This window comes from Rhineura floridana, chromosome 10 (assembly GCF_030035675.1).
Source record: "Rhineura floridana isolate rRhiFlo1 chromosome 10, rRhiFlo1.hap2, whole genome shotgun sequence".
In the NCBI taxonomy this organism is placed as follows: domain Eukaryota; kingdom Metazoa; phylum Chordata; class Lepidosauria; order Squamata; family Rhineuridae; genus Rhineura; species Rhineura floridana.
In genome coordinates this window covers 11,874,519-11,888,865 of record NC_084489.1, presented here as the reverse complement: position 1 = coordinate 11,888,865, position 14,347 = coordinate 11,874,519, and the positions used below count along the sequence as shown (strand labels likewise).

The window sequence follows — 14,347 nt, the reverse complement described above, 5'->3', positions numbered from 1 at the left end:
CCCATTCACAGAGATTTCATTTGAGTATCTTTTCCAGGTGCTCCCCCCCCCCGAGGTAAGGCTGGTGGTGACAAGAGAGAGCCTTTTTAGTTGTGGGTGTCTTCCCCAGAAAGGTTCATCAGCTAAAGACTTCTTCCTGCCACATCACTCTGATCTCAGGCATTTAATATTTTTCAATACTTGAAGTGACTGTGAATTTGTACCGATATTTGGATTTTTTCTTCTCTGTGTTTGACTGCTATTTTATATTGATATTGTTTCATACTGGTGATGTATTGTTATTTATTATTTTATTTATATATTTTTATTGTAAAAGATCTTGAGAATCTCAGTGGTGTTAAAGGCATGAGAGAGATATTTTACAAAGGAAGGAATACTGTCAATCAAACTAACTGAACTGATAGCTCCACTAAATGGTTCAGTGACAACCAACTTTTGTTTAGTGAAAATACAGTGGATCTCCTTTCTATGGTATGTTTGGCCAATATGTACAGCTCAGGCTCAGCTTATGTGTTACATTAGCATGCCATCTTGTACTGTTCTCACAGGAGATCAGGGCAGCATCCTTGGGTGATCTCCACAGCCCACCTAGTATGATTTGAGCTGAGCAAGGATTCAAATCCCGCTCTCCCTAGTTCAAGTCCAACTCTATATCCATCTACCATATTCCAATGGCCTCATAGATATAGCTTCTTCTGTATGGGCTAAAGACATGGAAAATGATCAGAGCAATACTTCATTTGCTTGAAAGGCAAAAGTGTCTGCCATGAGAGAAGATGATGCCTCCTTAGATAATGGGCTTCAAAAGACTACATATCATGAATCTCTGGAACCTCTGGAAGCAACAGTTCTGGTCATTGATAGACTCCTGGTGAAGAATTCTGCTATTTTTGGATGTAATTTGATTACTTGCCCTGTGCAAGGATCAGAAGTCAATATGGCAGCTTTCGTTTATACTTAAAAAAAAAATCCTAGTGAACTTTACAACATCTTTAACAAACTGAGGGCATTTATAACAAGAGTGGAATAAAGCTAATATTAATTTCTATGTTTTGCTAAAACAATCAATGAAATGGCTCACACATTTGCTTAGCAGTCAAAGCTGTTTAGAAGTCTATTGCCTAAAGCAAAAATCTGAGCACACTGAGGTGAGGTGCAGAGTGGTGATGATGGGGACTGGAAGCAAAAAGGTAAAAGAAATATACCCAGCATTATCACTTTTTGGTTCATTACTTTTTTAAAAACATGAAATACCTGCTTTACTTGCAGGGGAGGGGGGAACCATCCTGTCCTATCATCAGGCTATCCTGGTCCAGAAATGGCAGCACCTGTCTTACCAGCCGAAGATGGTAAAAGGCACTCCTAGCCACTGAGGTCACCTGGGCCTCTAGCGACAAAGGTGGATGCAGGAGTACCCCCAGACTATGAACCTGCTCTTTCAAAGGGAGTACAACCCCATCCAAAGTAGGCAATGGATAAATTATCCAAACGCAGGAACCACCAATCCACAGTGCTTCTGTCTTGCTAGGATTCAGACTCAGTTTACTGGCCCTCATCCAGCCCACCACCAAGTCCAGGCAGCGGTCCAGGGTTTGCACTGCCTCTCCTGATTCAGATGTTGCAGAGAAATAGAGCTGGGTATCATCAGCATATTGCTGACACCTCGCCCCAAAGCTCCTGATGACTGCTCCCAAGGGCTTCATATAGATGCTAAATAGCATGGGGGACAAGATGGTACCCTGCGACACCCCACAGTACAACTGCCAGGGGGCCGAAAGACAGTCACCCAATGCTATTCTCTGAGAATGACCCTGGAGATAGGATCAGATCCACTGTAAAACAGTGCCTCCAATACCCATCTCACCAAGTCGGCCCAGAAGGATACCATGGTTAATGGCATCAAAAGCCACTGAGAGGTCAAGTAAGAATAACAGGGTCGCACTCACCCTGTCCTTCTCCTGGTAAAGGTCATCCATCAGGGCAACCAAGGCCGATGCAGTCCCATAACCAGGCCTGAACCCAGACTGGGATGGGTTAAGAAAATGTGTTTCATCCAAGAGTACTTGCAATTACTGCACCACAAACTACACTTCCCAGGATTCTCTGAGGGAAGCCATGAATGTCTCACCTGAAATCAAAGTCTGGTGTGGATGTGGCCCCCTAATTAGGCAAGCCCAGCAGCTGTGAGTCTCGCTTGTAGAACACTGACAGTTGGTTCTTACGACCATGCCAGACATTATCATTCAGTTCAATGGAAAATTGTTTAAATTAATTAAAAATCAGCCAGGCATTTTTTAAACCTTTAAACTGCAGAAGATGAAGGTCAGAGTATGGGGCAAGGTCAGTAACAGGATTACAGGCACTCTGTGAACATGGCTGATTTTTAATGAATTTCAGGACTTCCGGTCACCATTCCAGCCGGTAAGACGCTTCTCTTTCTCCTGCTGCGTGTTCCTTATCTCTAAACAACTAAACAACTACCTAGAAGCCTCAAAATAGATAAACGAATACATCAAAGTCATTCTTATGAATGCTAGCTTAAAATAGCTAGAAACAACAACAGGATACTAAACTCTCTTCGACGGCGGAGCCCTCCTACTACTTCTGGGCAGTGTAATCGGCAAGGCTGTAAATCTTCTAGCCGCACTAATCAGCTAATAAAAGCAAATGACCCTTTTACAGGGGAACTCGCTAGAGCAGGGCCCGAGGCAAGAGTTCGTTAATTACTCAGCTAAAGCGCAAACAAAAATTACAAGTTTCTTTCCTATCAAAAGCAACCCTTTGAACCCTACAGCTTACCTCCAACAAGAGCTAAGAGCCTCCCCAGCACCGGAAATGAACCATGAATGGTCTCTCTCCCACGAGATTTTTACTAAACATAATCCGATGAATCAAGCAGCTAAAAGTTTAGCTGAAGAATTAATGGACGCTGGTTTCAATGCAGACTTGAACTCAGTATGTGAAGGCTTCCCTTCGGAAATCCTAACAATAGATTCCTACCAAGTATTGGAGGAACATCAGACGCCCTCTGGTGACGGGAATTCAAAAAAGCCTACACGCTTGGAAGATCCACATTTAAAAAGACATCTGAACATATTAGAGGAATTCAAACTGCTTAAAACTTATATTACAGAAACCAATAAGTTATTCAACACATTGGTACAAGCGATTGGACCTGTGTTAGACAACAAGCAGAAAAAGCCCAATCTCACCAGAAACGACAAACACGACTGCAAAACCAACGCTAACCTAATTAAAAGAACCTCTGCGACACACACAGGTATCACATCATTCAAAAAACCTAAAAATATCAAGAATCTTAAGCAAAAAAAATCTACAAACTTTAACTATAAACCGCTATTTCGACTGCTAGATAAGCAAACAAGACTGAACCAAACTAAACAGAAATATAAACATAACGGCCCTCCTGATGGACAAGACCCCAAACAACCCCAAACAGCATTCGATATCAAAGCCATAGATAGTGAATCAGTACTCTCCATATTAGAAGACAAGGATATACCATCAACCTCGACTCTGTCAGCAGATTGCAGATCAAATTTATTTCTAAACTGTCCTCAAATTTATCCGTGGGATCTAGTACTCCAGCCCTCCAAGTTGGTAATCTCCTATAATCGCTCCAATCGCGGGTATACACCTCAATATCCAAGTATTCCCTTTTTGGACAAATGTTTTGGAAGAGCGCTACAAATAAGATCTCGGATGAATTTTATTAAATCACTGTTGAACATCTCCACAAGCCCCTATAAGTGTCGCCTAATTGTCACTCTTCATTCACATCAATATGCCAACCAAATCTATAGAGTAAAAGACACTCTTTTAAAGGATGAGGATATAACCCTACAAAGATATTATATCAACACGGCTCCACCAGGGCCATTGGTGGCCATTTATGTACCTGTTTCTTGCCGGGAAAAACAGACTACAGAAGAATCTGATTCAATCGGCAGTTCCCATCAATCTATGGAGACATCTTCCGACACATCTACTTATTACTCTAGAAATGACGCAGCCCCTAAAGCTGTACTAAGCTGCCTGGAAGAGCTGGAACCTGAAGAATCCCAGCTTACAGATTTGTACACTCAACTTCCAAACATAGAGCGTTTAATTCTTATAAACAAACTTTATAGACTGATTGACCACCTTAAAACAACTGCAATGGAGGCAGACCACCTTCAGAAGATCCCGGAAGTAAGGTCACATGGAGAGAAACATTCTAACACCTCCCCAATTGATTTGAGAAATTCCCCACCTTGTACCCGCAACAAAACAAGAACGAGTACACTAATAAAACCTATAATGGTGGGTGACAAATGGGACAAGGCGAAATTTTTATATCCGGCAGAACTTGGCTCTCCCTCTTGTCCAACCGAACCTATACAGAGGGTTGTTAACTCTAGATGGCCCATTATAAATAAAGATAGCTCTGCTGACATTTTAGACTCCAACAAGGAAATGAACTGACACCACACTTATAGCATAAGTGGAGGCCAAGGGAGCAAACTCTTCTTTTTGCCTCCAGCTCTATCACACTCTATATTATCTCCTACAAACAAAGAGGGCTTCTGTCTCCTCTCCTGGAATATCTCTGGATGGACCTCCAAATCAAATTATTTAGAATTCCTTAACTACATCAATAAATATGATATAATTGCCATACAAGAGACTTGGTCAAATTCTACTTTCTCACTTAATGGTTATTCTTCCTATCATCTTCAAGCTACACCTCCAGACAACAACAAAGGCAGAGCAAAAGGGGGATTAGCAATCCTTCTTTCTACTTCGATGGCGGTATCTCATACGAAATTACATTCCCTGGACAACATAGCTATGGCAATACTTTTATGCTTCAAATCAATTACCATTCTGATTATTAACATCTATATTCCTCCGTCTACTAGGAGGAGACATTTGGATACCCTATGGGAATCTCTCGATAAATATATATCAAATTTCGAATACACTTACCCAAATGCGGAATTTATTTTGACTGGAGACTTCAATGCTAGGACTGGAGCCAATTTGAACTCCCTCTTTGCCTCAAAATTATGGAAAGGAGAAGAATTTGATCATTACCTTCCCTCCCACGATAGAACTTCGAAGGATGCCAAAATTAACTATGGGGGGATTTGCTTGATGCGTTTTATAGGTAGTCACGAGATGATGATATTAAACGGCTGTAAATTACTAAATGATAATGGGGAATTCACTTTCATCTCCAATTGTGGAAGCAGTACAATCCGATTACTGAGGACAATCACCAAATTTAAAGTAGGAACTAAACTAAATAGTGACCATCTCCCTCTTACTATAACATGCTACATTCCCGAACAAATTCATTTAACATCAGAATACCACCATTCCCTAAATAGTGCCTACCTTGTTCATAAAAAAACGATTTGGACTGAACTTTTATGCTCAAAACTCGCAATCTATTTTAAGTCTACAGAAGCTGTGAATTTACGTGAAAGGATACTACAGGATTCTGATGTGTATACATGTCTTTCCAACTATGGGCAATTAATCCTTCACATAGCCTCCATCCTGACCCCAAAAACACCTAAAGACAGGCAAACCTTAATCAGAGCTTGGAAGTTACTTTTTTGAACTACAACTCCCATCAGCCCAATCCAGTGGCCATGCTGGCTGGGGCTGATGGGAGTTGTAGTTTAAAAAAGTAACTTTTCCAAGCTCTGCTTAAGCTCTAACCCAAAATGGTTTGATAACGAATGCCTAGAACTTAAACGACAGCTAAGGTGTATATATTTACAATATCGATATTCCAACTTTAAGTCTCTCCCCAAGGTTTACTATGCAGTTAAAATGAAATATAAGTCTACCCTAAGCACTAAGAAACAACAGGCCACTCAGGAAGAATGGAAACTTCTTATAAACGTAGCGTGAGCTAAAAACACAAAAAAAAATTGGTCCACTATTTCTGCCTCCTGGAAATCCACACCTTACTTTTCGTGTAACATTTCCCCTCAAAGATGGGAGCACTATTTTATGCAACTCTACCGAACTGAATCTTTCCAATCTACAAACTTTACTTCCTCTTTAGTTTTCACTGATCTTCCTCAATGGCCACCTCCCAATCAGGTGGAAATAACTGAATTGATTGCCAGGCTAAAACCATCCAAGGCCCCCGGCCCCGACAATATCCCCCCCGAACTTTTGAAAAACTTCTCAGATTGGTGGGCCCCGATTTTGGTAAACATCTTTACCAACATAAATAATACTGGTCTCTTTCCAGAGGCCTGGTCAGAAGCAATAGTTGTGCCAATACACAAAAAAGGAGATAAAGAGGACCTGGCGAATTACAGACCTATTAGTCTACTCTCTGTAATTGGCAAATTATACACATCGTATTTAAAGATAAAATTAAACAACTGGCTAGAAGAAGAAAGAATATTAGGAGACGAACAAGCTGGATTTAGGAAAGGACACTCTGTACTAGACCATTGCCTCCTTTTAAACCATCTTGCATTGAAGTATATGAAACCTAGGGGTAATGGATTGTACGTAGCATTTATAGATCTGAAACCTGCTTTCGACACTATCCCTAGAGACCTCCTTTGGAATAAATTAGCACAATCTTCCATAGATAAAAGATTATTATTTCTAATCTATAATTTACACCAACGTACTTCGTTTCGAGTTCGTTGTGGAAAGGAGGGAGGTCTAACGAATCCAATCTATACTAACAATGGGGTAAGACAAGGATGCACCCTAGCCCCTCTTCTTTTTAATTTATTTCTGAATGACATCAACCCAATGTGTTTGTCTAGGGAGTACCACCTCCCAAAAATTGGGAATCAATCCTGCCCTCTCCTCCTATATGCCGACGATGCGGTTCTTTTATCTCTCTCAAAGATCGGACTTAAAAGGTTAATACGCACTTTCATGACTTACTGCACTTCGAACCGTCTAACAATCAACTATCAAAAAACCAAAATTTTAGTTTTTTCCAGACGCTGAAATGTAGGCACTTGGATGGTTAATGGTCAGCAAATTACCCTAGTTTCTCAATATAAATACTTGGGTATCATTTTCAATTCATCCCTGAACTGGATCACACATATAAAAGCCGCTGTAGCACTTGCGCGCAACAATGTTAAAAAACTTCTACGCTTTTTTTACCATAAAGGGGGGAGGTATCTGCCGGCAGCAATTCAGATATTTCAACTGAAAATGATACCACAATTACTATTCGGTGTGCAAATTTGGGTCCAGGCATTCAATAACTCAGTAGAATCTGTCCTTTCTTCCTTTCTGCGCCAAATTATGGGCTTACCAAGATGCGTTCCGGCAGCGGTCCTCAGGCTAGAAGCTGGCCTGCCATCATTAGCATGCCAAGCGTGGCTGCTTGCCTTAAAATATTGGACCAAAGTTTCCTATGAACCCCCCCCGGGTTATTTAGCACACATGTGGAACGATACCCATACTTCCTGTTGGAATAATAACAAGCTTTCCCAGATTGGTCTATCCTCTGACTATCTGTCATCTCAAACCTTTTCCTCGGCCAGAATATCCATTTGTACCCGTCTTAATGATATTGATTTCCAAAATGCCAATAATGAGGCTACCAAAACTTGCTCTCCAGTATATTTTAAATTGGATGTCAAATTTCTTAAGCAGGCTGCCTACCTAGATTACCTTGAAGTACCCAATCTACGTCTGGCCTTTACTAGGGCTAGATTTAATTCCCTTAATTCTGCACTTTTGACAGGGAGATATAAGGGGATTCCCCCTGACCGCCGCTTATGTCCTTGCGAATCTGGCAGTATTGAAACACTTGAACATGTTATATTATTGTGTCCTATGTATAACTATATACGTCATAATTTTTTTAAAAAACCAATGGAAACAATTTCCTGGATGTCGCCCATTAACAAAATATGTTATCTCATCTCAGGCACTAATAGGGGAATAACAAATGGAGTTGCTAAATTCCTGCACGCTGCACAAAGTTTACGCTCCAAAGTTTTTCCTGAGTAATGTATATCATTATAGATGTTAAAGATATACCTTCCTTTTAATGTTCTTTGTTAACCCTTTTTACTCTTTTGTAATGTTTTATTATATGACGGGTCATTGACCGCAAATTTCAACAGATTATGAGAACTCTCAGAGAAAAAAGTCCAAAAGGGCTCTGGTTTTCCCCCCTCTCTCTTTAGACTTTGAACTCTCAATACTTTCTGACTGTTTTGTGTATCACCATGAAAATTTAGAGGGTTGTTAAGCAAGCGTTTCTGAGTTCAGGATTATACGTTTTGTACGGTTTTGTTTTGAAATGAGCTTATGGGAGGCATCAGAATGGCATGGGGGGTATTTTCAATTTAACATTGCGGAATGTGAAAAATCCACACTAGCTATAATATACAGCCAATCTCACGGCTGTATAGTCAAATATCACAGCAAAGCACTTCCCTGCTCCTCAGTCACTTCACTTCAACCACTGATGCCATATGAACCCTCACTGGCAGCAGCTCTCCAGGTCTTGGGCAGGGGTTGTAAGGGTGTATGAAATATTGGGGATTTTTAATCTTTGATTCATCTCAGTGAACCAAAGTTTGGAAGCCTGTAATAGGAAAGAATCCTGGGGCAAAGAATCCTAGGAAACAGCCCCTCTGTGAACTCTGAGTAGCTATATACCTTAAAAGCTTGAGGGTATAGACATCCTGACTCGCATGGAAATTGTGGAATATTGCCCCAGTGAAAAGCAAGCGCTCCTGACAAAGAAATAGTTTGCATAATCTTTACGATAATCTTGACCTTTAGAAGGAGACAGGATAGTCAATTACTTGAAACATCCAGAATTTACAGTTGGGAGATGGCAGTTATGGGAATTTATCTGGGAAAGGTTTCTGGAAAAAAACAGATTCCTTGATTGGTAATCTTAAATCCTATTGTTTTTACCTGTCATGTCTGCATTTACATTAGGTTTAGTTTAGTTAGAACAAGTATAAAACCTGGGGAGTTTGAAGGGGTCGTCAGTTCCTCTTCCTGGAGGACTCCAATGGCTGCCTTACTTCACAACGCACCCCAGCTACATTGGGACAAACATTGAACTTCAGAGCTAAGGACTTGGGTGAAATCTTTCAAATCTAGTGCAAGTTACATGAGGGCAGAGCTTTGGCTCATCAGGCTAGATACGAAAGTCTCTCAGCCTTAAAGTCACAGCAACTCTTCAGGAACCCAACTTGTGAGCTCCTTTCTTTTCTTTTTCCCTCTGTGTAGGTGAACTTAACTATGAAATGTGCCTAGGGTTTAGCTTCTTCACTTTTAGCTTATCTAGCGCTGTTTAGTCTATCTGGCGCCCACACTGTTATCTTTTTGGCGCCAGGTCAAGACTTTCCTCTTCTCCTAGGCATTTTAGCATGTGTTTTAAATTGTTTTAAATTGTGTTTTAAATTGTTTTTAAAAGATGTGTTTTAAAGTTGTATATTTGTTTTTAATGTTTTTAGTTATTGTAAACTGCCCAGAGAGCTTTGGCTATGGGACGGTATATAAATACAATAAATAAATAAAGAATAAATAGAATGAACAAATGAATAATAGAACGCTGCTCGCTATTGATTGTAATTGTAAACTGCAATATTTTTCCTTGTCTCTTCTTTTAATAAAACCAATCTGTATTTTACTTTCTGTGTGCTTTATTGGCTTAAGGGTAGTTATACATGCTTTAGGGTGACGTGCAGATTAACTCCAGCAAAAGGTCTCGCTACCCTCGCCATAGGGGCACTTGGATTTCTAGTGAGTTACACTCATGAGGAGGTTCAAAGGTCCATTCGTAGCAGGGTCTTTTTGAGCCCTATCTGCAAATGGCTGGGATTGAACTTGGCACCTTTTGCATGTAAATCACACACTCTACTAATGAGCCACGGCCATTGCCCATGCACCCTCTATAGAGTGATCTTCTATATATTCCTCTAGTGGTAGTTTATACTTACACTGCAACTATCACGGGGCAATTATGAGTACTGTAGAATAATGGTATCATCTGAAAAGAGACTAAGCTATGGACGTGTAACTTGTGTTAGTGATGCCTCCCTCTCCCTCCAAGCAATTTGTAGCAGCACAGCAGGTAATAATTATCAGAAGACACTCCCGTGTCTTCTGCTGCTTCTACCCTTGAGGTGAAAATGCTTATTTACAGTGTTTATTGACTTGGCATCATTGTCCAGCATTAATTTAGAGACTAATTAGAAATCTAAACTTTCACTTCTATGGCCAGCTTCCCAGCAATAACTTGGGAAGAAACAATATCATAATTCCTTTGCAAACAGCAAAAACATTTGCACTGCAATCAAATATCCAGAGAAAGTAGGAAGCAAATTATACAACTCAGCTGAAGCATAAAACTGAAAGTGCATCTCGCCAGAAGGCAAAGGAATTTGCTTTCTTCCCATGCTATTAGGCAAAATGAGAGCAGCATACCTGGACTTCTAACAGCCTCTTTCAATGCAATGTTTTGCACTCCTTAATTTTAAAGGCACTAGTGAATGCCTACATGTAGAAAAGTAATGTAGCAATTTCAGAACACAGGAAAGTGCCTTATACCAAGTCATACCATTGGTCAGCATTGGTGATGCTTGACTAGCAGCAGCTTTCAAAAGGTTGTGATAGGAGTGTTTCCTAGCCCTATCTGGAGATGACAGGGATTGAACTTGGGACCTTTTACATGCAAAGCATGTGCTCAGTCACTAAGCTACAGCCATTGTTACTTTTAAAATTTTACCACAGCTGAATTCATCTATCCATGAACATCAATATGCAGGAAATTCAGATAGTGTTCATGGATCAGTCTATACTAGGGGAAGTTACAATTCCCACCTAGAATTGTCTTGTGGAAGAATTCAAGAAGAGTCCTGCTGAATCAGATCAAAGGCACCAGATACATATGGGAAGCCCAAAGGAGGACATGGGTGCAATAGCCCCTTCCCACTTGAATTCCCCAGCACCTGGTATTCAAAGGCATTCTGGCTCTGATACTGGTTGTAATATTTAGCTATCATGAACTGCAGCCATTGATGGCTTTATCTTCCATTAAAGCCATTCAAGTTGGTGGATATCACCACATCATAAGATAGCCTAGATGCTCATGAACTTGCTTCTCATAAAATCACCTCAGAAGAAGAAGAGAGTCATGCAAAATTGTTATGTTAAAAATCAAGCCAAAGCAAATTTTCTTCACTTAGCCTAAAACTTAGGTCATAGTAAAAAAAAATGAAGGAAGCATGTCTTCTCCCAACGGGAAGGAACATTTTCAGTGTTTTTGGTGTGTAGTTATCCTAGAAAGGAGGCAAGAAGGACAAGAATCCTTGCTAAGCATAAACATCTCTAATTAATATATATATAGCTTCAGAATTAACCAATTCTGATTAAGCACAATCAAGATGAAAATATCCTTTCTTACCTTGATCTGATTTGAAACCATTCTTTCGGATTGCTTTATAGCCACATCTAAGCCCACCTAAAACAGTAAAAGAAAATAGTTCATAACTCAGTATATTTTCTACCAAAACGTACTAACAATTTCTACCTTTCTGGGCTTAGTTGGTATGAAATAAACAATGTGTCTGCAAGGGTGCATAATCAATTATTCTTTTTGGATCTATCATCAATTATCTGATTACCTTCCATCACATTCCATTTGTAAATGTTCATTTATTTTGCTTCAAAGCCCTATCTATTTTCTTGCAAGGAAATATAAATCTGTTTAAGGCTTAAAATTCAAACCCCAAGTATATTTGGCTAGCCACAGAAATCAAACTTTTGTTTGGCAGTGTTCACAGATTAGAGTTTGGGTCACGTTTATAGGAGTTTGTGGAAGTATGCTCGGTGAAACAGAATCCCTCACACTAGAAAGGTGGGTGTTTTGCCAGAGGCAAGAAAGTTAGGGATTTCAAAGACCATGAAACACACTTGTGGAGAAAATTTGGTGCTTTATTGAAGCAAAGCTAATGTTTCTAGGCAGGCAGGCAATAAAACATTTATAGAAGCAGCTAATGAGTGCAGTTGTTATCTAATGTCTTCTTTCTGTTGTCCGGGAGCCCCAGATAATGGAGAGATCCTAGGTTGGTCACCCTCTTACACAGCACCACACCTATGTGTTGAAGCCCCCTGAGCAGGAGTTAGGGACCTTTATTTATACCCAAAAGAGCCCTGGACTTGGGTGTTTGCACCTGTGACTTTAACTAATTATACCCTTGGGGATGTTTTTTTAATTTGAGTCTCATGCTTCTGCCTTTGTTTATCAATTTTGTTGTCAGTGTTGCCTGCTTTGTAGCAGCCTGATTCATTGCAGCTACTTTTGAAGGCCAAGTTCCCAGGGCTTAGCAGTAGGGTTGCCAGGTTCATGGCCTGAGACTGATCCTGCATCTTTAGGAGAAGAGAAAGTCAGCCAAGTGCAGATGTTCTTGCAACACTGTAATGAGAAAAACCACAAGGTGGAATTCTCCCTTCCCCCTGCACAACTTTTAGAAATACACAAGACCTCTTGGAGGCTGGGCCTGGCAACCAAGAGGTCTTCTGTATTTTTAAAAGTTGTGCAGGGGGAAGGGAGAATTCCACCTTGTGGTTTTTCTCATTACAATGTAGCAAGAACACCTGCACTTGGTTGACTTTCTCTTCTCCTAAAGATATAGGATCAGTCTCAGGCCATGAACCTGGCAACCCTACTTAGCAGTGTGTGTGAAAACATCCTCCCTAATGATCTGTTGGCATCCACTGTCCTTTTTTGCCAATTAAGAGCCTCTCTTACATTATCTGTATTACATCAACAAAGCTTCTCAGAGTTATGTATTATTGTATTCTACATAGGCCGGGTGAGAAAGAAAGCAACAAGCCCAGCTGGCTGGGATACAGGGGCATGAGACAGGAGTAAAGGCCAGGGGGATGGAGCATGCCAAACTACACTTCCTTGTTACATTGAGATGTCTTGCGGTCATTTCTCATACAGTGGGGAAGCTGTGGCCCTCCAGATATTGTTAGACAATTTCCATCAGACCAAGTCAGCATTGCCAATAGACAAGGGTTATGAGAGTTGGAGTTTAGCAACATTTGGAGGGCCGTAGGGTCCCCCCTTCCCTCCATGCACTCTAGGGAATTTGAGTTGAATGTGCCTTTTTATGGAAAAGCCAGGATCCAATATCTACCTTGGTCATGGCCAGTGAGATTTTTTACTTTTACTGGTGGAACAGCACACCTGCTCATATCATAACTGCTTTGTAAATCCCTCCATTTCGAAAGCAATTTGTCTTGCGCTTGTGGCGTGGGTGGGGCCTACTCTTTGAGAAACACAAGCCCAAAGCTGCATTGTACATGAAAAACTATTTGTACAATTCTTCAGCTTCCGGCCAAGAAGCATTATGTGTACTATATCTTAGTTTCTTAACTAATGACTATTTATTCAGGGAAAACATTTGTATCCTGTGTTTTAGCCTCAAGAGACAATCAAGACAACAAATTTTAATATTAAACTACAACAACTAACAAATAGGAGAAATAATAATAATCAACCAGTAGGAGCAGAAAATCAAGGTCTGGGGGAACATAAAAACAGGCCTAAACCAACCATCCACAGGCCAAAAGTCTGTTGAAATAAGAAGTTTTTCAGTTTGTTGCAGAAAACATCAGGGAGGGGAGAAAAGTAGATCTTCTAGGGCAGAGTATTCTATCACTTAAGCATAGCAACAGAGAAGACTACTACACATTATTGCCATCAAAAATTCAGATGGCAGTGGCACCTCCCCATGTGAGATGAGAGTATAGGCAGGCACACGTGACAGTCCATTAAGTATCAGTGAAACCATTAGGGAGGGCCTTAGGGGAAGATGTCAACAACCCTATTCAGTAGAATGATCAGGAGGGCCCACCAAATCCAGCAGGGCCAGCTTATCACTTTTTGAAGTTAAGTAATACACATTGCCATCTAAAGAGTGGGGCAGGATGGAATAATGCCATTAATCTTGAAGTCTAAAACCACTTCACTGAATCACTCGTTCTAACCCATTTGAGGTTTTACAGATCATAATCTACACCTTAAATTGATCCCGGAAAAACATGTTGGAAGACAGCATAGCTGGTCTAGGATTGGGGCCACATGCTCCAAATAACCAGTTCTAGTCAATAGCCTCACAGCTGCACTGAAGGCAGCCCCACTTACAAGTATTCTTACTCCTACGTGTGCGTGTGCGTGTGTGTGTGTGCGTGCACGCTTCTGTTTCGTGATTATTTTTACCATCTTTTCAATTGTACTGTCCTCTTGGACAGGTGAGTGTCAAAATCAGGATGGAATTAGGTGTATAACAGTTGCAAACTG

The 14,347-nt window shown here is 40.6% G+C and overlaps 1 protein-coding gene across 5 annotated transcripts in view; it reads right to left on the bottom strand.

The window, feature by feature from the left end:
- Positions 1-14,347, bottom strand: part of AOAH (acyloxyacyl hydrolase) — a 152,010-nt gene that overhangs the window by 59,758 nt on the left and 77,905 nt on the right. For all 5 annotated transcript variants that reach the window (XM_061585978.1, XM_061585980.1, XM_061585981.1 and 2 more), the window contains one exon: positions 11,441-11,497. In XM_061585978.1, coding sequence (XP_061441962.1) covers positions 11,441-11,497 — 57 coding nt within the window. The remainder of the gene's footprint in view (positions 1-11,440; positions 11,498-14,347) is intronic.